At 38.9% G+C, this 25,637-nt stretch overlaps 2 protein-coding genes across 9 annotated transcripts in view; one reads left to right on the top strand and one right to left on the bottom strand.

Annotated features, from left to right (window-relative positions):
- On the bottom strand, positions 1-13,125 carry txk (TXK tyrosine kinase). Of its 2 annotated transcripts, XM_071459558.1 has the most exons (17): positions 12,977-13,125; positions 10,416-10,624; positions 7,098-7,149; positions 6,199-6,280; positions 5,975-6,106; positions 5,288-5,352; positions 4,773-4,832; positions 4,500-4,554; positions 4,026-4,105; positions 3,792-3,916; positions 3,622-3,696; positions 2,660-2,831; positions 2,223-2,439; positions 1,477-1,541; positions 1,172-1,290; positions 585-742; positions 1-199 (listed from the first exon to the last, which is right to left on the bottom strand). In XM_071459558.1, the coding sequence occupies exons 2-17, from the start codon at positions 10,426-10,428 to the stop codon at positions 128-130; spliced, it is 1,542 nt and encodes a 513-aa protein (XP_071315659.1). In that variant the 5' UTR covers positions 10,429-10,624; positions 12,977-13,125; the 3' UTR covers positions 1-127. The 2 variants fall into 2 exon arrangements, with proteins under 2 accessions (XP_071315659.1, XP_071315660.1); XM_071459559.1 differs by lacking the exon at positions 12,977-13,125 and having other exon boundaries at positions 6,188-6,280; positions 10,416-10,498.
- tec (tec protein tyrosine kinase) overlaps positions 13,052-25,637 on the top strand; it is a 15,244-nt gene continuing 2,658 nt past the window's right edge. The window contains exons 1-16 of one of the 7 annotated variants that reach the window (XM_071459545.1): positions 13,056-13,188; positions 16,150-16,247; positions 16,562-16,765; positions 17,785-17,889; positions 18,179-18,260; positions 19,692-19,820; positions 20,644-20,696; positions 20,792-21,006; positions 22,191-22,256; positions 22,719-22,773; positions 23,055-23,137; positions 23,232-23,365; positions 24,033-24,107; positions 24,210-24,381; positions 24,708-24,924; positions 25,450-25,514. In XM_071459545.1, coding sequence (XP_071315646.1) covers positions 16,628-16,765; positions 17,785-17,889; positions 18,179-18,260; positions 19,692-19,820; positions 20,644-20,696; positions 20,792-21,006; positions 22,191-22,256; positions 22,719-22,773; positions 23,055-23,137; positions 23,232-23,365; positions 24,033-24,107; positions 24,210-24,381; positions 24,708-24,924; positions 25,450-25,514 — 1,589 coding nt within the window. In that variant the 5' untranslated portion in view covers positions 13,056-13,188; positions 16,150-16,247; positions 16,562-16,627. Of the gene's footprint in view, positions 13,189-16,149; positions 16,248-16,561; positions 16,766-17,784; positions 17,890-18,178; positions 18,261-19,691; positions 19,821-20,643; positions 20,697-20,791; positions 21,007-22,190; positions 22,257-22,718; positions 22,774-23,054; positions 23,138-23,231; positions 23,366-24,032; positions 24,108-24,209; positions 24,382-24,707; positions 24,925-25,449; positions 25,515-25,637 lie in introns of all 7 variants that reach the window. The other 6 variants (XM_071459549.1, XM_071459550.1, XM_071459551.1 and 3 more) reach the window with 6 other exon arrangements.

A 25,637-nucleotide genomic window follows, 5' to 3' on the forward strand; every position in this document is an offset into this window, starting at 1 on the left:
TTATCTGAAAATATTTTAATGAAAAAATACTTATTTACAATAACAAATTACAGTCTGTGTACATTTATGTATAACAGTGGAAAATAGTTTGAAACTCAGCAAAATTATGTGTTTATGTATGTGAGTGTTAATCAGGATTTTCTGCCAATTTTCTGATGTCCTCCAGCAGCTCAGAGAAAGGCGGCCGACCCTGAGGCTTCTACACCACCACCACCGAAGAAGAGTGGATGAGACGTGGGAGAACAGAAGACATTGAGAGGCCGGGGAGGAAGAGGATAAGAAGATGTGATATAGTGGTTAACAAAAGGTGTGATCATCAAATTGTGGACCTGAGCTCCAAACCAGTTTTTCTACATATTCGGTGTGCATATTATGAATTCAAATTCCATTCTTCAGTTACATGATAAATCTGATGAGGAAGACCATTACATGTAGCTGAAAGCTCAGATGGACCAAGCAAGTGCAGTTGTGATAAGAAGTTTTTCTCAAAGTGGGAAAACTATACATTGGGTTTCTGTGACATCCTCATATTTTATTGCTGAAAAAGAAACACGGAATGAATGAATGAATGAATGCGTGAATACCTCGTGCCAGCAGCGGTACATGATGGCGTACAGTGGTTGTGAGGCTCGGTGCGGTCGGTACAGCCGGATCCCTCTGGTGATGTCATTAACCACCTCCAAGTTGGAGCGGTTTTCAAACGGAGTCCGACCCTCTGAGTAGATCTCCCACATCACCACACCTGCATGTAAACACATCCAGGTCAGTAGATCTTCTAAAATACTACTACCACTACTGCTGCTACCACGACATGTACTTTCTATATTTTAGCTGGGAATATATGAAAATGGTTATTCTTAACTTGCTGTAAAAAGGTGTTTTTCTCCATTGTTTTGATACATTGTTAGAAAGAAAAGCATCGTTTAAGGTGAATGTTAAATGTCTTGTTGTGTGAAACGAGAAAAGAGAACTGAAAGAGTTAAGTGAATCACCTCCACAAAGGTGAGTTTCAGAAGCATTTTGCCAAGCCTGACTCTCCAGTATTAAAGATTCAGTTTTTTTGATTCAAGATACACTGGACACTTGTCTCAAATGTACTGAATATCAGTTCAGACTAAAGCAGCTTCACATTTGAAAAAGTTTATGGTGAGGTCAGTGCGTGATTCTTTACCAAAAGACCAGATGTCAGACTTGCTGCTGTATTTGCTGTAGTGCAGAACCTCAGGAGGAGACCACTTCACAGGGAACTTAGCTCCGCTGGAACTGGTGTACTGGTTGTCTAGAACGTACCTGGAACCATGAACATGGAGTCAAAAATAGATCTATACTACAACTGGTACTGGAAAACTGACAAAACATAGTTTCAAATCTGAACGTTTGGATTACAGTGCACCTTCATTAAGTTTAGTTTTAATCGTCATGATCCCCAAAATGCTGAACTTTTCTTTAAGACTTGAAATAAAGTGGCAGCCATACCTGGTCATTCCAAAGTCGCTGACCTTCACCACATTGTGCTCATTAACCAGACAGTTCCTGGCTGCCTGCAAGAGAAAAGAATAACAAGAGACTTATGACAAATATCTTTATACTTTTAATCTGAGTCATTTGAGAGGAAAATGTTGTACTTCCTGTACCTTAGAAACAGAGAGCAGTAACTGTCAAAAAAAAAGTGTTTTTAATTTGATGGCTCTTACCCAAACTGTGCCCCAGATATTCAACTGTAAAAGCATTTTACAGCTTTTTATGGATATTTATAATTGTCACAGTCTTAATATACAACTTCCTTCAGCTCTTTTGTTCATTTAAAACATTAATCTAAATAAATTGGATAATCTACTAAACAGTTTTTTGCCACTCATCTGGGTCCATGTCATAATTAATAAATTATACTATTTAAGAGTTATTGTTGTTGTATTGGTAGTCATGTACTTTGTAAATACTTCTCACCCCTATTGTTGTCACTGTTGAAATGGGTATTCAGTTTCATTCTGTGTTGTATTTAGTAGTCTTATTTAATTTAGTGGACCCTGCAGAAACCCTGATATAAAATCAGCTCCAACTTGACCAACAACAATGCACGGTGTGTAAAAAATTGGCTGCCGAAACTGCCAAATAGAAACACCAGACAGTTGAATCCCTCTTCCCAGTATCACTTGTATTTTGCTGTCACTAGTTTCATTATTAAAATGCACAACAAACCGCAGACACACACAGTGACTCACCAGGTCTCTGTGGATAAAACTGTGACACTCCAAGTATTCCATCCCCTCGCAGATGTCCTGGCACATGGACAGTAGCCAGGCCTCCTTCAAACCTCCACCCCTTTGCCGCAGGAAGTTCAGCAGGCAGCCGTTCTCCATGAACTCCGCCACGATCAGCAGGGGACGCTGTTGCAAGCAAACTCCATACAGCTGCACCAGTTTAGGGTGGCAAAGTCTCCTGGGAGAGACGACAAACACAGACAGTTTCACTTCTCTATGTTGAGGGAAGAGGGAAGTTTCACAGACTTCATGGAAGTCATAGTTTTTCTTTTTAAAAATATGTTCTTTTAGAAACATGTTTTCTGCTGTGGTGTTATTTTTATTTATTTATTGTCTTCATCCATCCATCCATGTCTTTCATCTTCCTTTCTGTCCTCCCTCAGTCATTCCTTCCTTACATCATGACCTTGGCCTCCTCGATGAAGTCCTCCTCGTACATGGCTCCCTCTCTGATGGCCTTGATGGCTACTCTGTGCTGAGACCTCCACTTGCCAAGCCTCACTACACCAAACTGACCGCTGCCTAACTCCTTCATGAAGGTCAGCTCACTGGGGTTGATCTCCCACTTCTCTGGAAAGGGGGAAGACAGAAAGAAGAGAGGTGGGTTGATAGATGGACAAAAAGAAAGAGAGATGCAGAAGAAAGAGAAATATAAATAAGACAAAAATGTCTAAAATAGTTTTTGTACACCAGTCTATCAGACTATAAGAGACAAGTTCAATTTAAATCAAAAAGTCCTAACTTGAGGGTTTGATAAGAAAAACGTTTACACACCAAATTTTGAGGAGAGCCCACAAGATCTGAGATATAAAGTAGGGTATCGTCTGCATATAAAGGCACTTATCTGCAGCTTGTATCTCTCCCTCAAACTTAGTATGAAACTTAATTCAAAGAGCATAATAGTAATAGAAAAAGGAGGGAAGACAAGAGACAATCCTGCTCTATGCCACAATAAACTGGTAATGTGAATAATCTCATTATCGCTTTACCATCATGAGAAGAAAATATAACACTGACACTTTAAGTCCTCCTGTGTAGCAGTAATGAGCAGTAGATAAAGGTTTAATAAATTACATTAACATACTATAATGAAATAGTAATTAGATATAAGTGTTTATTATGTATTTGTCAACAACTATTACTCCTACATGTGGAGGCTGGGGTATAAACAGATAATGAATAACAGTACAGTAAAATACAGGTGTAATAATATAAAGTGCAATTAATATAACTAACTTATACCAACATAAGATAATTCCAGACACAAGTTTAGCAAAGACATAATTTATTTATAAATGTGTAATTAATGACAGACAGCAGCTTTAAGTAAATGTGTATTTCTGTGTATTTATTTATTTACCTGAGCTGAATCCTGATGTGGCAGGTACACATCTTCCCATTGGCCCCACTGCATATCGTAACCGTGTCACTAAACCTAAACTCAGACACACACATACATAAACCATATCAAATGAAGCATTACTATATTACAGCACTGTTGTACAGTAGCATGCATAAATGAGTGTGTACCTGCTGCGTTGTGTTCATGGTAGTGTATGACATCAGGTATGGAGTCGAAGGTGTGTTTTTCAGCCAAGAAGTATTGTCCGGTGTCACTGATTTTGATCTGGTAATGCCTAATATCTCCACTAGAGCTGCACACACACACACACACACGCACACACACACAAAGAGTGTTCATCAGTTTACAGGTTGAGATTGTCTGGAATTTTAACCTTCAGTTTATGCTGTGATGTGAATCACCTTAATGTCTTGGTATAAACTGAGACGGTGTAGACTCCCTTCTGACTGGACTCCCGCACCACAAACCCACCCTCTTTGTCCTGGAAAACAACCAATATATCCTCATTTAACCCAGAAGACACTAGAACAAGCATTAGAAGAAGTGGTATGGCTTACTTCCTCTGATTTACAGTCAGAAACCATAAGATTTTAAATTACTAGTGACTTTTAAGTTACTCTCACATAAGACAAAGAAAAGCAGTGAATCATCACATCTAGTAATCTGGAAATTGGCAGTGTTTTGTATTTTGGCTTGAAAAATAAATGAAATGATGAATCAAGTCTCAGATAATTGCTGATCATTTTGACAATCTCTATTCACAGTAAACATAATGAAACCACTGCAGTTCTCTGATAGCTTTGCCATGTAAACAGACATGTGACAGATAAGACACTAAACCAGGTAGACAGACAGGTAGACAGACAGGTAGATACCTCTTGTCTCAGCAGCTGCTCCGCTTCTATCCTGGTGATGTTCTTGCAGTACCACCTCCAGGAAGGAAAACAAACAAACCAACACACAACTAATGGTTTAATTGTTGCCTTTTGATCAATAAAAAAATAACAGTTCTTAAAAAACAATCTTAAAAAGAGCTGAACAACTTATAGCTAACAAAAAATAAATAAATAAATTTATAAATAAAAGCAGAGTATTTTCCACAAAGATCATGCAAACTTTAAAGATATGACGTGTGATATAAGACTCACGAGTTTGCTTCGATTCTGTTTTTCTCTGTCACGTAGTTACTGGGGATGAAGCCTTTGTTCCTGATGGAAACACAGTGGTAAGAACATTAACATTAACAACAATAACAGTAAAAACATTAACAATCTGCAGATGATCATGTGGCAGATGAACATTTACGACATTCATAGACTCAGCTGTTATTAATTTATACTGTACTGTTGTGTTTGGAGTCATTTTTTCATTGTATTTGTGATTATTTAAGAAAAGAGAAATAAATCTATATTTCAAAATGTGTGTTTCAGTTTTAACCTGCCTGCATATTAATGTGCTGATATTTGATTTATGGAATAATATTGTTTTTTGTGATCATGGAAAAATTATTTTACACATGATTATAATTAGTTTTTTTTTTAATTATAACTTGCTCATTTGTACAATTATATGACATATGATTCCTATGAATCTCAGTCAACAGTTATATAATAGAATAATACTGAAGAGGAGAATGTGTGATTCTGGCTCTGGTTGGACTGACCCGTGTTTGTCCTGCGCTCTCCACCACAGCTGGTCCTGTTTGTGCAGGATGACGTACTCCTCCCCCTGTGAAAAAAGTTTATAATTTATTATGCATCTTAACTGGATTGTATCTTTTACTTTTTGTTACAAACAGGATATTTTGTATATTCTTTAGTAGTGTATGACAGTTTTAGTAAGTTGGTGTTGTTGTATTTATTGTTGTAACACTGTTTTTTTTCTCTGTTGGAAATTTTAATCAGAACAAGACTTTTATCTGAAAACCTGAAAATAAAAAAATAGGAAAAAGCAGCAAATCCTCATATTTGCGAAGCTGGAGCCATGTTTAATAACCTTTTCAACTTTAATCAATTTCCAATAACTCTCCCTATGTTGTAACTAATTGCTTTATTTATGGCTTATGAATTGTTTCATGTAGTTTTACATATCAGTGGAAAGGCAATTAAAACACTTCCTGTTTGCAGGTGTTAATCTTTTCTATCTGTTAATGATTTAAAAATTGTAAATATTGGTAATTGATTCATAAAAGTTTGTAAATGTCCAACCAGCCAAAGGAATTTTTACAACCTGGCAACATAAAAATTTTACTATCACTGGCTTATAACTGATGTGACTTACAACCCATTAGTCAGAACTTTAATTTAATTTGTGATTGTGTGTGTGTGTGTGTGTGTGTGTGTCTGTGTACCTGTTTGAGTGTGAGGTCAGTGTCCTCCTTGGCGCTGAAGTCGTACATGGCAACGACACTTAGCAACCCTGTGCCTTCACCATCCTCATCCTCAGGAGGAGGAAGGGGGAGCTTCCTCCTCGACCTGTCGACCTGAGAGAAAGAGAAAAAAAATTACCAAATAAAAACGAAGAACTCTGTCGGCTTCATTCACCTGCTTTTCTCTTGAGGCACCTCTGTCGTACCCGGCAGGCGTTTCCCGGGTATCGTCTGGTCTGGAAACACAGGGACGTCCTCCCCTCCAGCTCCATGCGTGTGCTGATCTCCCTGAAATCAATCAACCGATCAATCAGTGCAATGCACATTTCAGTGCTCTGTTTTCCTCCAGCCGAAAAAAAAAGCTTCTCCCTCTGTGATTTGGAAAATGTAATCATGTGTGATACAAATATGAAGTACATGTACTTTAAGTATTTCCATTTTAAGTTACTTTATACACTAAATATTGTACTTTTACCTTTACCTCACTACATAGTTCAGGATGATCTTTTTTCATGACCCCTCAGATTCATCTTGTGTCCCTCTGGAGGGGCCAGACCCACTGATTGGGAACCACTGGACTAATGGTTTTCAATATTCACACTCTAATAAAGTCATATATGATAATATATCAACCACAAGTAAAAGGGGTAGTTTTACTTTTAGTGCTTAAAGTACATTTTGCTGATGATACTTTATACTGACATTGTTCCACACAACAGATGATTTTTAAAGCTTTTTACAGGACAATAGTTTTCAAAATTAAACTAGTGACGACCATTGTGTCAATGTTTTGTTATCAGTAGGTGAACAAATGCAACCAGTGCAATTTAATTCAGTTCCAGTTACTTTTACTGGCTGATTCATGGTTTTGTCCTGGTATTAACAATCTGAGTAATGCAGTTGTGTAAAATACAAGAATTCACGCTGATGCTTTCTCTTGCATTTTGGTCTGAATGAAGCTGAGAGGTTCTGTGTACAGAAAAAAATCTGTCAGGTTTATTTTTCAAAGGCACATAGGTGCTTAAAGTCACACATCCATCGAACTGAAACTAAAACGTATACGAAAAAAACAAATTGTTCCTCATACTGATGATGGAGCCGTTACCTGGTCTGTACAGCGCAGCAGCAGCAGCAGAAGACTGAGTGGATGGAGTGATCTGGAAGAAGAAGAAGAAGAAGAAGAAGCTGTGTTAGTGTAATCACTGAGGCTTCACTGCTAAATGTTAGCTGTTGTTAACCCAAATATATTTGTATTTATATTTTTTATTTTCATTTGTTTCTAACTCCGTTGATGACACATCTGAAATGTTCTATTGATGTAACTGTTAACAAACATAAACACGTAGATCTGCTTACATCACGTTGTGTAACAAACCATTTCGTAAACTGCTTATAAAAGTGTTACCGCAACATTCAATAAGCCTCTCTTCTCTAAACAGTGTCACTTAACTTGTAAATATATACACAGATGTGTTTGAGTTTAGCTTTCTTTCTGTGTGAGTTGTTGTGGTTTTGAGTAGGAGGTCTTTGTCAGGAAGTATAGTTTCCTTTTCTATAGAACTAAGACACTCTTTGTGTGCCTGTGGGCGACTGAATAGACTGGTGTTTGTGCTTGTGTGGGTCATTTTCTCAGCGTCTGTGTCTGTGTGCATGCCTGTGTTCGTGAGTTCAGACTGAAGCTTGTGTGAGTCTATGGTCACAAGACAAACACACACACACACACACACACACGTATGCACTCATCTGCAAACCGACAGCTGTCATGTGATTTAAAGGTGGCTGTCAAAATAAAAGCAGGCCTCAGAATTAGCATCCCTGCAGCAGAGGTTTGAGGTGAACCAACATCCCATTAACACACTCTCTGAAGTTTGTGTCGACCCACCATGAACCTCCTTAAAACTTGAGATTTGGCTTTGGAGAAATTAGCAAATAATTCTTTCACAAGATAACTGCCCCAATCCAACAAGCTTTTCACCAACTTTGAGCTTATTTACTCAGGATACCGCACTTTAGTATAATTAAGTACTTTTTACTTCAACTCCACAACATTTCAGAGGAAAATACAGCACCTGACAGCTGGAGTCAGTGGTTACTTTCCAGATGTTGCAGATTATTTTTCATACAAAACATCTATGTGCTCTTTAAACAAAAATCCCTCTTATCATGTCATTTCAGATTTAAATTGAGTTTGCATTATTCATTTGTAGTAGTGCATTTAAATCAAAAACAGGTTGAAATATTCTCACTGTACCATAAAATCTTTGCTCAACAGTCCAACACTTAATAAGTTAGTTAAAAGCAGAAGTCACAACAAAAATATTGTTCACTCATAAATGGATGATAATAATAATCCTAGGATATGTGTAACACTACCATTTTCTTATAATATTTAAAGTAGGATTTTTATCGCAGTACAACATTACTTGTAATGGAGTATTTCTACATTGTAGTACTACTGCTTTTACAGATGTTTCTGACTAGATTTTAAATACCATTTTTCTGACCCTGTACTGTTTATCTCACAAGTTTGGTGCACATTGATGCTCTGGCAACTTAAGTCCATGTCCTGGCTCGAGTCACAATCCCTGTCTTAGATTTTATCAAGTTATTCAAAGCTGTTAGGCCACAATCATAAGGTCATGACTTGCAATGGCAATGTGGGAAAGAACAATGCAGATGGTCAACAGATCTGTTTATTCTGGTAGATTCATCAAGATGTGTAATAAAAATTCAAGCCAAATTATTTATTACAAGTTCCTATTTATAGTGTCCCCACAGATGTACACATAACTATCACTGGATTACTGTGATATTGAAGAAAACTTAAAAATGTGACGATTCTCAAGCAAGTTCTGCAGTTTTCAGGGATGTCTTTTTTCTATGATTTCTCAGCAGATTTAAGTATGTGTATTCATGATGGACATAAGAGATAATGATGATATCTTCAGGCAGTGTGAGTCACAATGAGTGTGAAAATCATTTCTGTGTGTTCAGATTTAACTGAGTTATGTGATTGAGGCTCAGGCCTCGTGTCTTTTTCTAAATGGATTGCCATTACATTTTGTGCTGGTATTCTTGTTCACCAGAAGATGAATCCTTCTGACTTTACTGATCACCTGACTTTTCCTCTACTGCCACCACTGACATTTGTGACGTTTTAAGGGAAATATCTGAACAACTAGTGGTTAGATGTCACTTCCTGTTGACCTCCTGACCCCCCTGTACCCTCATCATCATTAGGTCAGATTTTTATTTGTCCAGCACTTTGGTTTATGACCAAATATATAATGTAACTATTGACGTTCCCACCAGCCTCAGCTGTTCTTTGTGTGTGGTGCTAATTAGCAAATGTTAGCATGCTAACATCCTAAACAAAGACGGTGATCATGGTAAACATCACGTGCTTGTTGCCATGCTAGCATTAGCATGTAGCCCCAACCACCACTATGCCCAAGTACAGCCTCACAGAGCTGCTCAGGTGATTTTAGACTCTTAATCTGGCTCAAAGGTCGAAGAGAAACAGACTGTTAGCTCTGTAACTGTAATGATGAAGCATGACAAAGTGGGGGCGAGCTCTGCTCTAATCCATTTCGGAAAGTGCCTGTTTGAGTGACACTGATTTAAAAGGTCACTTTTACATCTGGGTTTAAGCTCTGTCAGGGTAACTGGCCCTTTCTGTCAGGGTGAGAAACAAAACTGAAACTTCACTTAATCTGCCAAACGTTAACTTTGCAGACAGGTGTGTCTCCATTTGCACGTCTCTGCACATCTCTAACATCCGATCAACAACATTAAAATAACGTTAAATGGGTAACAAGTAGGCTGTTGTTTTGCCACAAGCTGAAACGACGTCTCAAACCAAACTGCCACTTCGGTCTCCTACTTGTCTCACTTACCTGGTGTTAATGGTTATAGAGGCAAACACATATGTGCTAAAGGAAATTTTAGCTCCAGATTTAGTTGCTGATTATTCGGGTTCTGGAAATATCAAAAAACATTTAATGACAGTTTTGTTGAAGATGTTTTTATCTTTGAAGCTACATCAGGAGGAATGTATAGTTTTCTGAAGATCTGAACCAACTACTGTTACTACACACACGCCGGCATTTTAATAGACTGTAGTTCATGTAACAAAGTGTATATTCACTGTGTTTGTTTTACACACATTTTCCCCTATGACTCAGTGATGTCTGATTAGTTTTTCTTACTTTTCACACGGCCATGGTGCTTAAGTTCATGTTTCCTCTCGTATTTTTAACAGTGGATCTCTAAAAGTGTTGGAAGTGTAGATTCATTGATTTGTTCTCTGTATCCTGCTGCTGTTTGAGTTTCATCTCTTAACTGTGTGTTTGAGTCCCTACTGTAAGATACAGTTATTGTTTAATATGAAGTGTATAATCTGCAGAGAGATGCAGGTACTTACTTGAGTGAATCATGGTTGACTGTCTTACGTTGCCTCTTCTTTTTTGTCTTCTTCTTCTCCTTCCTTCTCCTCCTCCTCCTCTTCTTCTATCTCTTCTTCAGTTCCAGCTTCTCTTCCTCTTCAGCTGAAGTTTTTGAGGTCAATGTCGACTTCTCTGCAATCAGTTGCATCGATGGGGCTGATGCCGCAGGTGGGAAACCTTGAAGTAGCTGAGCAACAGAGATGGAGGGAGAGAGAGACAAAGAGAGAGAGAGACAAAGAGCGAGAAAGAGAAAGAGAGAGGCAGGTGGGTGGAGGAAGTGCAGAAGGTGAAGAATAGAAGACAAAGGAAGGATAAAGAAACACAAGAGAAGAAGGGAGAGGAAGTTGATTGGGGCTGTTATCATCTGCCTTTGCCTCATGGATAAAGTTTTAAATATAAGACGTGAAAACAAATCTTTAATACGGACAGTGTTTATAGAGAGGGAGTGTGGGAGAGAGATAAAGAGATAGAGATAGAGAGGAAATGAAAGAATGACGTGAATGAAACCACAAAGCATCCGTCTCTGTGAATAACTCCAGGAAGAACACATACAGACACACACATGCAAACACATAATGCAGAAATGAGCTCCTCCCCCTTTATGATGTACTAACTATGATGCTGAAGCACAATCTACCAGTTAACCAGATTTCCCCCACCCCCCCAAACTGTAAAACACTAAAACAAATCCCAGCTAAACATTTGATGGTATTCTCTTTTTTGAAATTAAAAGTAATGTTTTTAAAACATCTACAGCCTTTCCAGCAGCTCTGTGATCCTTTATACTGATTCTCTGAGCTAAATGCTAACATCAGAATGCTAACCTGCTCTCAATAACAATGCTAGCATGCTTATGGTTCACCATGTTCACTAATGTAGTTTAGCGTGTTAGCATGCTAACATTTGCTAATTAGCTAAACAAAAATGCAGTTGAGGCTGATGGGAACGTCAGTAGTTTTGCAGGTATTTGGTTATAAACCGAAATATAAGGCAAAATTAAAATCAAACTTTGAACTGATGATGGCGCGACACGGAAAGTCAGAGGATCACCAAAGTTATTGCAGTTTATACTGAGAGGTACATAAATGTTAAAGTAAAATTTCATGGTATAGGCTATCACTTGACTACAATTATCAACTTCAGGGTGGAGCGACAAGAAAAGTCAATGGATCACAAAGTCAGTCGGATTCATCCTCTGGGGACCATGAATCTAATTGAAATCCCACTTCTAGTTGTTGAGATATTTCAGTCTGCACCAAAGTGCTGATCCAGCGGACACGTTACCAACATGGCTGAAACGTGTTGTTGACCTGAAACATCAGCCAAGTTTATGTTTGGTAACCACCAACAAAATAATCTCTCTCAGCTGCCAGTGCTTGTCACTACTACTGATTCTGCTATTGCAACTGCTAAAGCTCAAAGCTCATACTTCTGATAATATCAGCGTCGGCCTAAATGTTGGCCATTATGAACTATGCACCCACAGAAAGCTTCAAGTTGACTTTCCTAAAAAGAGAACTGAAACCAGTTGCTTGCTGGTACAAAATAAGTGATCTAAATGTGGTGTGTAGACAGGGGGTGTCAATAAAGTACTGTACAGCTGATTTCCAGTGGAGGTGTAGTGTTGGAAAATATTTAGCTATAGCCCTGTGCTGTGCAAACTTTAACCTCTCAGGTGAGCTGTTTATAATTAAACTCAAAGGTCTCAACTCAGGTCACGCACACACACATATTTGCACTTGTATAGCCTACTTGTGAGGACCATCCCCTTGCCTTAACCTGGCCTGACTTTTCAGAAGTGTCCTCACTTATCAATCTTCACTTCCAAAAATATCCTCCGTTTTCAAAATCTCCTTGTTCCAAAAAAAAAGTTTGAAAAGTATCCTCAATTTCCAAGGGTCCCAAAAATACCCAAAGAGTCTTCACATTTTTAAACTGTTCACACTTTCTGAAACTATTTTCATTTTTCAACAGTGTCCTCTTTTCCAAAAATGTCCACACTTTCCAAACTGTCTCCATTGTCCAAAATGTCCTGAACTTCCATAAATGTCTCCACTTTTCAAAAATATCCTCACGTCCCTATAATGTCACAGTTTTCAAAACATGTCCTCACTTTAGAATATGTCCAAACAAAATAACTCAAATGTCCAAAGTGCCCTAAAAAATGTCCTTACTTTACAAATGTCCTCACTTTCCACATAATTTCCTCACTTCTCATCGCTTTAACAAAATGTCTTTATTGTCCAAAGTGTCTTCTTTTTCCAACATTTTTCTAAAAACATCCTAATTGTTTCTGCTCATTCTCCAAAAGTGCCTTCACTAATAGATGTTCTTTTTAAACTACACCCACTGTTAAAGATGTCAACTTTACAAAACATGTCCTCGCTTCCTCCATATTTTATTTGAAGCAAAGTCTCTGCTTCCAAAATGTCTTCACAGAGACAGAAAACCTCGAACATTATGTTTCAGCAGCAGATATTGAATCTTTTTCCACTCTGTCTGATTTGACTACTGAGAGAGGACTTCATACTCCACTGACCTGTCTCTCTCTCTGACACACACACACACACCCACCCACACACACTCTGCGGTAGTGGCCTGCAGCTAGAAGGAAGTTTGTGTGTCCTTGTTTGTGCGCTGGTTGTGTGCGCCTCCCTCTCTTCATTTCCTGGATCCTGCTCCTCGGATCCGCAGCGACGCGGGGCGCACACTCCCGCAGGTGAGGCGGAGGCTGGAGGATGAAGCGCTGCGGTAAGAGAAACACTCCGTTTTGCGTGTGTCTGATTTTTGTGTCACCGCATGAAGTTTTTGTAAATTAACTGCTGCTGCGCAAACTCTGCGGCTGTCAGCTCACAAAACCGCGGACCAACAAGTCTGACTCCAGAGCGACACGAACTGAGCTGGGACTGTTATAACCTACTTGTAAAAGTCAAATATTGTATGAAAACATAGAGCAAGTGTAAGTTGTTTCAGTGATGTTCATGTTAAAGTGACACCGCTGCAGAAAGAAACAGAGAGAACAGCAGAGAGCCACAGACACGCAGTTTGGCTCTACGACCATGAATCCTGTGGTCACGTCTGCTCGGACAAACAGTCTCTGATGCTGTAAATGGACCTGAGGTTGAACTGATCCACCTGGGAGCAGGTGTGCAGGGATCTGCGCGCTCACGCCACTGTCCAAAATGCTGGGAGCGCGCTTGAGATTGTCGCTTTCCTTCTGCTGCTGCGTTCAAACGCTGTCGGAAACATGGACGACGAGCTGAAATGTATGAGGTCATAATTAAAATCTAAAGGCAATCTGCCAAATACAGATGTTTGTTAGGAAACATGCACACATCTTTAACTGCACCAGAAAACATTCATAACTCACATTTAATCATTTCCTAGTGTGAGTTGTGTGTCAACATATCTGTGTGTCAAGAGAGAGAAAGTGATAGCACTCAGCCTTGATAAGAAACCTCAGTACTTTTCAACTGAAACGTATCTGTTGCACATTTCCAGTATTTAGTGACATGAAATACTTGATCAGATACTCACAGACTTGTTTGCTTATTCTTTGATCAGATATTTCCTAATTTAAATAAGGAAGTGACTACCCTCAGGCCATAAAGTTCGGCAAAATTATGTTTTTAACACACTATTAAACAAAAAACAAGGCTTAAAAGGGATTATTATTTTTAAGCTTGTAATTATTTTCTATTTTCTTTTCTGGTTTCCTATCATTTGTTGAAGCTCTGTAAAAAGAGCCCGTTACACTTGTCTTGTTTTGTCTAACCGCCGTCCAAAACCTAAAGATATTTACGGTCTGACATGAAAAGAAAAGGGAGTCACTGAATCTAAACCTATTTGAATTACGAGGCCTTAGTGTTTAGTCGGGTCACATTTCAGATGTTTCCCCAGTTAACTTTCACCTGATGACCCCTCAGATTTATCTCGTGACCCTCTGGAGGAGCCTTGACCCAGAGGTTGGGAGTCAGTGGACTAAACTACCAAAATGTGAATTAAGTAGTTAAAACCAGCTCCACCATGAGCAGAACAATACTGTTTACACATCGATGCTTCAGTATTAACAGTATGTGTCATCGGTCACAGGCGACATTTCACTGCAGAACGAGTACTTCTACTTTTGATACTTCAAGTACATTTTAATGATAATACTTGTGTACTTTTGAATTCAGGACTTTCACTTGTATTGGACGATTGTTATACTAAGTTGCTGTATTTACACCAACACATTTTTTAAAGATACTTACGTCCAGACTCAGGATCCAGGTCTGTGGTTTTGAAATTTGGTGCTGGGCTCCTCTTGTTCATGTTTTTGTCTTTGTTTTGGGATAAATCATTTTACAAATACATATATGTGAAATTTATAAATCTCTTAGAAAGACACACTTTTTACCATCAGTCTGCACTATATTAGACATGTATTATTTGTTTTTAAATTGCTGCTAAATATTTAATATAGTGTGTTAGCCTGTAAAACTATAAGATCAATACGTATGTTACTGTAGGTGAAAGAAAGAGAAATACCTCAGTTTCTGTTCATGAGTTTCTGCTGTGGAAAGTATAGAAAAACCACCACATGCGTGCAATATATAATCAAAGTGTCCGTCTCTGTCTCAAACCACCAACATCACATTTTGCTGACGCGAGAGGAGGTTAAACGTTAGACCAACATTAATACAGAAAATCCCACAGCACATAAAAAAAAGAATAAAGTACACGAGACGCCATCTTTCAGAAACCACGGCTTCCTGAACTACCAGTGAACAAATTCATGAGCCAATTTCTATTTATGGTATATACTTATTTACTCAACTCCCATGTGGGAAAGACTTCCTGTCTTTGAGTGCATTGATGAATTTATTTAATCTCAGTGAACTAGGTTAAGAAACTCCTGTTGTTGGTTTAGTGAGATGAAAACACTCTAAAGCCATCCACCATCTTATTGGTACATGCCAGTATGTTAATGTTTCCTGGAACAGTTAGTTGAGTAATCAAACAGTTGACTGATATTTCATCATTTTTAAGCACAAATACCAACATTACAATCATTTTGGCTCCAGCTTCTCAAACCTGACAAATTGCTATGTTTCTTTGTCCATTTCATACACTATACTATTAATCAATAAAGCAAGAAAATAATCATTGTTGCAGCTCTAAACATTTACTGATAACCACTAAACACAAAACATTTGGTTCTAAACCAAGTTATGATTTTGACCATGTGGTTCTAGATGAAAAGTCAGAGGATCATCAAAGTTATTAACCTCTGGGGACCATAAATATCTGTAGCAAATTTCATGGTTTGCCATCCAATAGCTATTGAAACATCTCATGATCATGAAAGCGTCATAATTTCAACTTGTTAATTAACAATCATTAAACAATTGAGATTTTCACTGAGCCGACTATTAACATCAAGATAAACTGGCCCATATCTGGAGGGAAATTTGCTGGATCGCTTTTACATCACAAAACAAGAAGAAGGGCACACTTATTGTCCATATTCATAGAACAATATGTGTTTACCGTCGCCTTTTTCTTTATTTTCTGGTTTCAGGTTCATTAAATGATTTTTTTTATAGTGAACATGTTAGTGAACAGTTGCCTATTTACACATCCAGCAGATGTGTAGCAACATGATCATTCATTTAGAGTCATGTTCGTTTCCAGCTGATGAATCTAAGTCTGATATTCTCTCACTTTTAGCTCTGTTTTTGGTCTCCACCAACCCCTGAGGGAAATATCTGCTTGCACTATGTTCAACTGTCCCTAACTGTGTCTGTCTGCTGTTTGCTGCTGAGCAGGTAGTGTACAAGGGCTTCGTTACAGAAACAGTATTGACCAAAACTATGAGCTGAAAGATGCTAAAACATTGTAGAGTTGAGGGGATCTTTCTGGGGGGGAAAAGCAGTGGTGGAAGAAATATTTACACAAGTAACACACAAGTAAAAGTAGCGATACCTCACTATAAAAATACAATATTACAAGTAAAAGTCCAGCATTCAAAATTGTATTAAAGTAAAAGTGTATCCTGTAAGTGTTAGCAACAAAATGCACTTAATGTATCAAATGTTAAGATACTCATCAAAAAGGTTTTAAATTCTGCATCTCTCCTTAGCTCAGCTCCACCCCACCATGTTCTGACGACACCCACCAATGGGCTGAGGGCGTGGGCAGGGCCAGGATGAGTACTGAGATGCTATTGGAGGAGACGCTGATCAAGCGTTCACAGCAGAAGAAGAGGACGTCGCCGCTGAACTACAAGGAGAGACTGTTCGTCCTCACCAGGAGCAGGCTGACGTACTACGATGGAAAAGCAGAGGTCACTTTTATTCCTGTTTTTTACTTACATTCCAGGGATTTACGTGTTTTATGAGAAGTTGACCAACAGGTGTGTTTTATACCTGTGGCACATGAATTATGTCTGATAATATCTCTGTAGCAATGAATTTGTTTACATTATTGTTGATTCTTAAAGGGATAGTACAATATTTTGGAATATATGCTCATTTGAGTTCTTACTGAAAACGAAATGATATGCAGATAGTTAGCTTAGCTTGCCTGGCTGCAAGTCACAGCTTCCTGCAAAGAAATAAACTGTAAAATCACAAATGATCAATTTTACACTTGTGTTTTTGTACGGGCTAAACTATCAATAAATAATATGTTTATCAATGAGCTTTGGAGGTGCTGATAGGTATATTTTTGAACCTTGCACAGAACCAGGCTAGCTGCTTCCCTATCTTCAGTCCCTATGCTAAGCTAAGATAATCAGCTGCTAGCTCCAACTTCATAAATAGCTTACAAATATGAAAGTGATATCAATCAGTGTATTTCCGAAATGATCAAAATATTTTCTTATATAAATGTAGCCAAACTGCTTATAAATTAAGTTGAAAATTACATTTTTTAAAGTTATTATAGATCAAGAAGCATAAGACAACCTTTGTGTTGAATTGTAATTCACAAGTACTAAAAAACATTTCGTATTTTAATTAACAACACTGCGTTTTACATTTAATTTAAAATTTCATATTTTTTTTCAGTATATGATAAAAACCTTAGCATACATACAGAATACACACACATCTGTGTATAGAGCTGTTATCACAATCAAACAAATATACGTTTGAAGGAAACGATGGTTTGTGTCAGGTTCCTCATCAAAGACCTTAAATAAACATTTGACCCATTCTGGTAAGAGAAACTGCAGAGGAAGTGTGACACAACAGCACAACAAGAGTTCAAATATTGCAGTGGAGAAGTCTAGAGCTAATGTTGCATTTACAGAAATAGAAAAAAGTAAAAAAGCTGCTGTTGATGTATCGTCTCGATCAACAGAAGAAGTTCAGAAGAGGCTCGATCGAGCTGAGCCGCGTCAGATGTGTGGAGATCGTCAAGAACGGAGGAGGAATCATTCCCTGCCAGAACAAATACCCTTTTCAGGTATTAAATCGTGCGCTCTCAGTTTTCCTGTAACGAGGGATTTGAGGTCAGTTTTACCTCAAATGAATATATAATTTTGGATAAACATAACAGTATAATTTATGTGAAAAAAAAAAGTTCAACATGTTTAAGAGGAGATGGCACTGGTGGGAAAATGTAGTCTGTAAATGATCTTTAAATCTAATCTTGAAACTGTATTTTCCCACAGATATGTTAAATGAAAATGTGTGTGTGTGTGTGTGTGTGTGTGTGTGTGTGTGTGTGTGTGTGTGTGTGTGTGTGTGTCTAGGTGGTGTATGACACCAACACGCTCTACGTTTTCGCTCCGAGTCACGACAGCAGAAGTCTCTGGGTCCAGAGTCTGAAAGAGGGTCAGTTTCTCTTCTATTCTTTTCTATTCTGTAAAACAGAAGAGGAGCATGCACAGCTGGAAATGTTCATTTATTTTATTTAATCAGGAAGGTTGAAGAAATAAAGAAAATATCTCTTCTGCTGGTAGACCTGGTTACATGTAGAGTTTATAGTCTTTGCTGCTGCAAAGATGTTTTCACAACTTAAACCACACATCTGAAACTGGTTTTCACACATTGCAACTTTCCTCGCAGCCCCCACTGTTTCCACTGTTCAATCTGGCCCCTTATTTCTGTGACATTTCACCTAGGGAAATGGTGGACAGACAGTTACCGCTGACCTTGCTGGACGTATAGTTTTATTGTAATTATAACAGAAAGCCTACATAATAACTTAATAAAACTAATTTAACACTGGGGTGTGGAATGAGACATGAGGCAAAGATACTGTGTGAGGTGTAATAGACAGGTACATGCAGGTGTTTTAAAAACAGGAAGTTAGATGTTGTGTGGTCTGCTTGCTAAATTTAGGCAATTCAAGTACTTCAAAGGTCCCACACAGTCTAAAGGTAGATGTCCATGTGTTTGTGGTTATAAAGCAGGTCTAGGTTCTATATTAATACTGTGACAGTATCAAAGCCTCAGTCCACAGAGAAATGCACACAGCCTGTATTCAGAAACTGAGCCTTGAAACCAGCCGTCAGGACTTCTGGAACTTTGTGATGTCACAACAAAGCAGTCACCTCTCTCAGCCATGCCCCCAGCCCCGCCCACCTGGACCCACCATCCAACCTTGCAGGTTTACCTGAAATCTGCTGTATTTTTATTGGCAGTCAACCAATCAGAAGAGAGGCTCTGAGCCTCTCTAAAAGTCTAATTTAAATACACAGACACAATGTGCACATTTCTAGATTCAGTCTGGCTTACACTTTCAGATGACATTATCTCTGCTGTCCATTCTGAATAAACATGTTTGTATCTGGTTTCATTTGGTAATGAACAACTACAAATGTGTAACACAAGAAAGTAGCTAATTAAGGCTCTTTATCTTGTGTAACTTCAAATTTAGCACCAGAGCTAATAATGCATGAACGCTGAAGTCAGACTAAGAAGCGTATTTCCTGTTCTTCCCATGCTGCTGACATTTTGTCAGTGCAACAGAAACAGCCCAATAAAAGCCAGCCCATTTTTCTTCTATGATAATTTGCCACATTAGGATCGTCCTGAAGTTTGGAAACGCCTCCATACACTGTAAAGACAATTTGAAAAATAAAAAACCCCCCTAATGTCCAGTTTTACAAATACTCTCTGTAAGGGAAAGAAAACAAGTCAGTTGTGTCATAGACCTGGAAATATGAAAATATATATGATTTTGTTCATGTGCGCCAAACTCCTTATGAATTTTGATGAATGATCTATTTTAAATTCACCTTTGTGTTTGTGTATGTACAGAGATCAAAGACAACCCAGTGGTCTGGACGAAGTTTCACCCCCAGTTCTGGCAGGACGGGGCGTGGCTCTGCTGTCGGCAGGCAGAAAAACAGGCCCCGGGCTGCGAGGAGTACAACCCGTTTGGAGACAGTAAGAAACAGATGCGTATGTCTTCCTATGCTTGTGAGTTGCGATCTGGGCCGACTCTAACTCCACTATCTTGGACTGCAGTTGGTGACAATAGTTCTTGTTCTGCCCGGGTGGACAACTGGTACATGTTCTGCTACGCCAAGCAGGCTACCAGTATCCAGTAACTCCAGCCATCAGATAAATGTAGTGGAGTAAAGCAACAACATCAAAAAACAGTAGAAAAAGTACAAAATAGTACATTTTTTCCCTAAAATGTGGAGAAGGAAAGGCAGAAATGAAAATACTACATGAGTAAAAAAGAAAGAAAATAAAGTTAAGTACCTCAAACCTGCACATATAGTGGCTGAGGTACTTGTCTAAATGTGTTTGGTTACTTCATCCGGAAGGTAATAATATAAAAATGCTTGATTTTTAGTAGATTTTCAGTAAAACACACAATTGAAGAGAAATGGTTCATGTACAATAATATATTTCTATTTTCTCTTTATGCTATAATCTGCTTTTACTTTTTTTTGTCTTGCATTTATTAATTAATTTGAATTCCTTTTAATTTGGATCTTTCTTGTAACGTCTGAAACACTTGAGTCACCAAGTGTAAAGAAAAACAGGAAGTCACACTGGTAAGATGAAATTGAAGCTGTGAGCTGATTCATTCAAACATGCAGCTGCTGCCGCTTCACTTCTTGATTGGCAATAGTCTAAACGACCAGCTGCAAGACGTGAAAGGTCAGAGGACAAAGTGATACAATGGTAGAGGTATAATATAAGATAATAAAGAGAGAAACCTTCGGCTTGGCTTACTGTTTCTGTTCCTCTTTTCTAGTTTCCAGAAAACCTTTACCCCCGATTCCTGGAGAGGAACGTAAAGACGTAAGGGTAACCGCTAACCACACAACCACAAAATCACATACACACACACCATCATGATTAACATGTCAGTCACACCCAGTCTCCTCCCGCTCCTCATCCAGCAGCGACGGCCCCCTCCTCCTCTCCCTCCGACCCCTTCGGGTGATGACGACGATGACGGGGATGATGATGACGACGATGATGATGAGGAGGTGGTGGTGGCTCTATACGACTTCCCGGGCGCCGAGTCCCACGACCTTAGTCTGGTCAAAGGCAACGAGTACGTCATCCTGGAAAAGTGTGACGTGAACTGGTACAAGGCGCGCAACAAGTATGGGTGAGTGTGTATTATCATTACTATCATTACAAGTATTTTTAACAATGAAATTTGTAGCAGACATTCATGGTCCCCTCAGCATGAACTGTACAACAAATTGATAACTTTCTGAAATACTATGAGGTTTTGAAACTGTGAGGTGTGCCTCCCCAGGGGGGTGTGGAGTGAGAAATGTGAGGCAAAAATACTGTGTGAGATTAAAGAGACAGGTGTTCTACAAAACAACAGGAAGTAAGATATTTTGGTCTGGCTTCTGATTTCCTCTGGTTATCAGCAAGGTCAACACTTAAAGCAGCAGCAGCGGCTTTGACACAGTTCATGAAGGTAATTAAGGTTATTTTAATCTATAACTGTCCAACTGCTGCAATTTGCGACAAAAATCACTTTAAGAACTCATGACACCCATATTTTTAGATTCAGTGTGTTATACATTTTCTAAGGACGTACTATTCCAGATTTCCCAATTTTGTAATCACAGGAAAAATGATGCTCCTTATAACTCCTGAACCTGCCTGAGAATCATCACATTTTTAGCTTTTCACAAGTCATAAAGTAATCCAGTGATAGTTATCTGTACATGCATGAGTACATCACGAACAGGAACTGAGAATAGCTAATTCTGCATTCTTTATCTTTATCTGCATTCTTATTATTGCAGATATGCCAAAATGTAAACACGAGGCTAAAGGTGTAGTCCACAGCAACATTATACTTCCTTCCTTTGCAGCCACCAAAGCAATATGTGAACGGTAGTTTCAAATATAAAAGCATCATAGAATAATAGGAGTAACTAAATCAAGTGATATTAACAGTAAATAATTTGAAATTGCTGAAACTAAAAGACATTCCCATCAGCCTTAGTGGTACTTTGTGTTTATTGTTAATTAGCTAATGTCAGCATGCTAACACGCTCAGATGGTAAACATGGTAAACATTATACCTAAACGTCAGCATGTTAGCATGCTAAAGTTAGCATTTAACTCTTCAAAGGCAGTAATGCTATAGCTATTTTCATATATTTTAATTACATGGGATTCAGACTTAGTGTTGCTAACTGATTCATTTCAGTCCTAGTATCAGCGGAGCTACTGTTTTTCTGTGTTTCGATATGCTAACCTGCTTCTGTGTTTGTTTCCTTGTGTGTTCTTGTGTGTTTTGGTGATTGGTGTGTGTGTGTTTCACAGTGAGGAAGGCTACATCCCAAGTAACTATGTAACCGAGAAGAAATCTGGAAACCTGGTGCAGTTTGGGTGAGTGTGTTAATCATTTCACTGTAGATCATCACCAGCTGCCACTATGAGGTTTCAGGACTTTCTACATGTTAGTGTAACAACTGATACTGACTGAATCCAAACGTCTGGACTTTGACTCCCAGAATTTATGCACGAAGGGATGAGGAATGTCCTAATCCACAATTTATCAAGTCTGCAAGGCTTCAGGTGCACATACTGCAGGGTTAGGTCATGTCAAACTACTGATAAATTAGATACACTTCATCTGTTTTATAGCAAAAATGTGCCATAGTTATTTGAAAACACACATTTTTGATATAATTTTATCACAAACTGGTGATGTGACTTCCTCTCCCTGAGGTATGATGGCCCATCTCATTGCAGGAGACATTTGGATTCAGTGAATTTATAATATAGAGATCTTAAGAGAACTATGAAGATATCATTGTAAAGGGTGTTTATCTATTTGTTTGATTTTAGTTGGTACAGTAAACAGGTCAACAGGAACAAGGCGGAGGAGCTGCTCAGGGAGGAGGTGAGTCTTTTCATGTTTCTCTCTTTACTTTCTGTTTTATGTCTTCATAATGATTTGACATTTTTTCTTCACTCTTGTTTCCTTCATTGACCCCTTTTTCCTCCATGTGTTCTCCTTCCTCTTCTCCTTTCTGTGTTTCCTCTTTTGTTATTACTCCCTCATCCCTTATTTCCTGTTTGAATCTTTAACATCAACTGTCCAATAAAGGCAGAATTTAAGAAACAAAAAAAGTTGTATCTGGTTTCATATCTGGTATCGTGTCTTCGTGTCGCCCCCTGCAGGACAAGGAAGGAGGCTTCATTGTCAGAGACTCCAGCACTCCAGGAACCTACACCGTCTCTCTCTATGCCAAGTCTGCAGCTGGGTAATGGGATTGCACAGTATGTCTGTTTAAAGACAAAAACTATCAAATATTTAGCGTTGTGGACGTTGTTTTAATGCTTTGTGTGTGTTTGCAGGGAGGGAGGTGCAGCTATAAAACATTACCACATTAAGCAGACACAGGGTTTGCCTAAACAGTTTTACCTGGCTGAGAAACACTTGTTCAGCTCCATCCCCGACCTGATCGAGTACCACAAACACAATGCAGCAGGTAAACAAAGCACTATCTATGTAACCGATGTAGTACTTAACTTCAGCACTGTAACTAGCTAACTTGGTAGCTATCTAGATATTAAAAGTAAACTTGTTTTGAATAGATTTTCTGTGGTATAACAAAAGACACAGAAATTTTAATCCACTCAGATCAGTGCAGGTTACTATATACAGAAGATGCTTATTACCCAGAATTAAAATTAAAGGGGAAAATAGAAAAGTAAAGGAGAAAATGGCAAAAACTATTGTTATATTGTACTACTCAATAATCAGGCCATAAGGAAGGGAAATTAAAATTTTAATTTTACATCAAAATAACAAGTGGATATTGAGAAATGACCACTGAAAATGGAAACTGAAATTTCAACTCTTGAAAAGTATGCGTATATGTAACTCAAGTTCATGGACCAGCAGAGCAGGAGAGCAGGATTAGTAATGTACCGACTGCCCTGAGTAGTTCATCGTGAAAATAGGTTGTCTTTTTGGTTTGGTCATTTTTCATTTTCCCTTTAATTTGAATCGTCCATAGGTCGTGGTGGTCTTTTGTTGATGCTGGCTGTATACTCATGTAAATAAACAAGCAGCTACAGTGGATGAGAAAAATTCTGAACACACTGTTAATGTTGTTAGATGAAACTCAGTATCTCTCTGTCTGTCTGTCGCAGGTCTTGTAGCCAGGTTGAGGTATCCTGTCGGAAAACAGGACAAGTCTGCCCCGTCCACCGCTGGTTTCAGCTACGGTGAGTCCTAACAGACAATTCAAACAATGTCTAACATGAACAAAGCTCTTTGTCTTTACTTTCTTCTTACCTTCCTCTTCTCTCTTTCTTTCTCCCCTCCAGAGAAGTGGGAGATCAACCCCAGTGAGCTGACCTTCATGAAGGAGCTGGGCAGCGGTCAATTCGGTCTGGTGCGGCTTGGAAAGTGGAGGGCTCAGCACAAAGTGGCCATCAAGGCCATCAAGGAAGGAGCCATGTACGAGGAGGACTTCATCGAGGAGGCCAAGGTCATGATGTAAGGAAGGAGATGACAAGAGAGTAGTAGACGTCTGTGTGACTCATCTTTAACCTCTGCTGCCCTCTATTGGAGACCTGTAGGAACTGCAAAAACACGTACTTCCTCTTGTCCCTGGAGCTACGGTGGCCTGTAGATGACACAAATTATAAAATCACATTGCAACAATGTACAGTAGAACTCATTATGATACACCAGTGTCTCAAATTATGAAGGGTTCAGAGATGAAACTGCTTTAGAACAATGTCACAACAACAGACTGAAGACACTGTTGATTGATGACCTACTCTCTCGTTTCATATAGACAACTCTCTTGTTTTCTCCAGGAAACTCTCTCACCCTAAACTGGTGCAGCTGTACGGAGTGTGCAGCCAGCAGCGACCCATCTACATCGTCACAGAGTTCATGGAGCAGGGCTGCCTGCTGAACTTCGTCCGGCAGCGGCGAGGCAACTTCACCCTGGGGTCTTTGCTGAGTATCTGCCTGGACGTCAGCGAGGGCATGGAGCACCTGGAGGCCAACGGTTTCATCCACAGAGATCTGGTAAGGTCAAGTTTTTATCAATCCGGTACAGGATCTGTGTTTTCATCCTGACGGGATTCTGTTTCCACCACAAGAACTTTTTATCACAGAACTCAGGACCTTTTCAATGACTTGGTTTATGTGGAGGCATGTAGTGAAAATGTCTACTGCCATTGAAACTGGCTGGTTTCCTCCCGTGTTGCTGCTTGCAGCTGAAAAGCAGACTTGTATGATGGCTTTGAAATAAATGTGAAATTTAGCGATGAATGAGCACTTTTTATTGCAGTTTGTGATTCACCCATCAGTGTATTTGTCTGCAGGATTACGCAAAAAAGCATTGAACCAATTTGCACCACACTTGGTGGAGGGATGGGGTATAATTACTAGGAATTTGATTTTTTTTGTTTTATGAAGTCTGGTGTATATTGTTTGACACTGACCTTTGCGGTGGTCTGCACTCTCTGAATGCTTCTAGTTATTATTCTGTTCAGTCTTATTTAATTCCCTTCTGTATCTTTCTCTTTCTTTCCTCCACCTCCTCTGAAGGCTGCCAGAAACTGTTTGGTGAATGAGGCTCTGGTAGTGAAGGTGTCTGACTTCGGCATGGCCAGGTACGATTTTCATTCCTACACATTAACACTATGTTGTCATTTATTTAGATTGAATTACAGTGAGTCAGCAGGCAGAAAGACTGCAGTCTGGTGTGTTGTCTCATCTGAAATGTGTTTTATGTA

The sequence above is a fragment of the Trachinotus anak genome, unplaced genomic scaffold (genome assembly GCF_046630095.1).
Source record: "Trachinotus anak isolate AG129_WGS33_773 ecotype Australia unplaced genomic scaffold, CSIRO_AGI_Tana_v1 ptg000023l, whole genome shotgun sequence".
Lineage (NCBI taxonomy): Eukaryota > Metazoa > Chordata > Actinopteri > Carangiformes > Carangidae > Trachinotus > Trachinotus anak.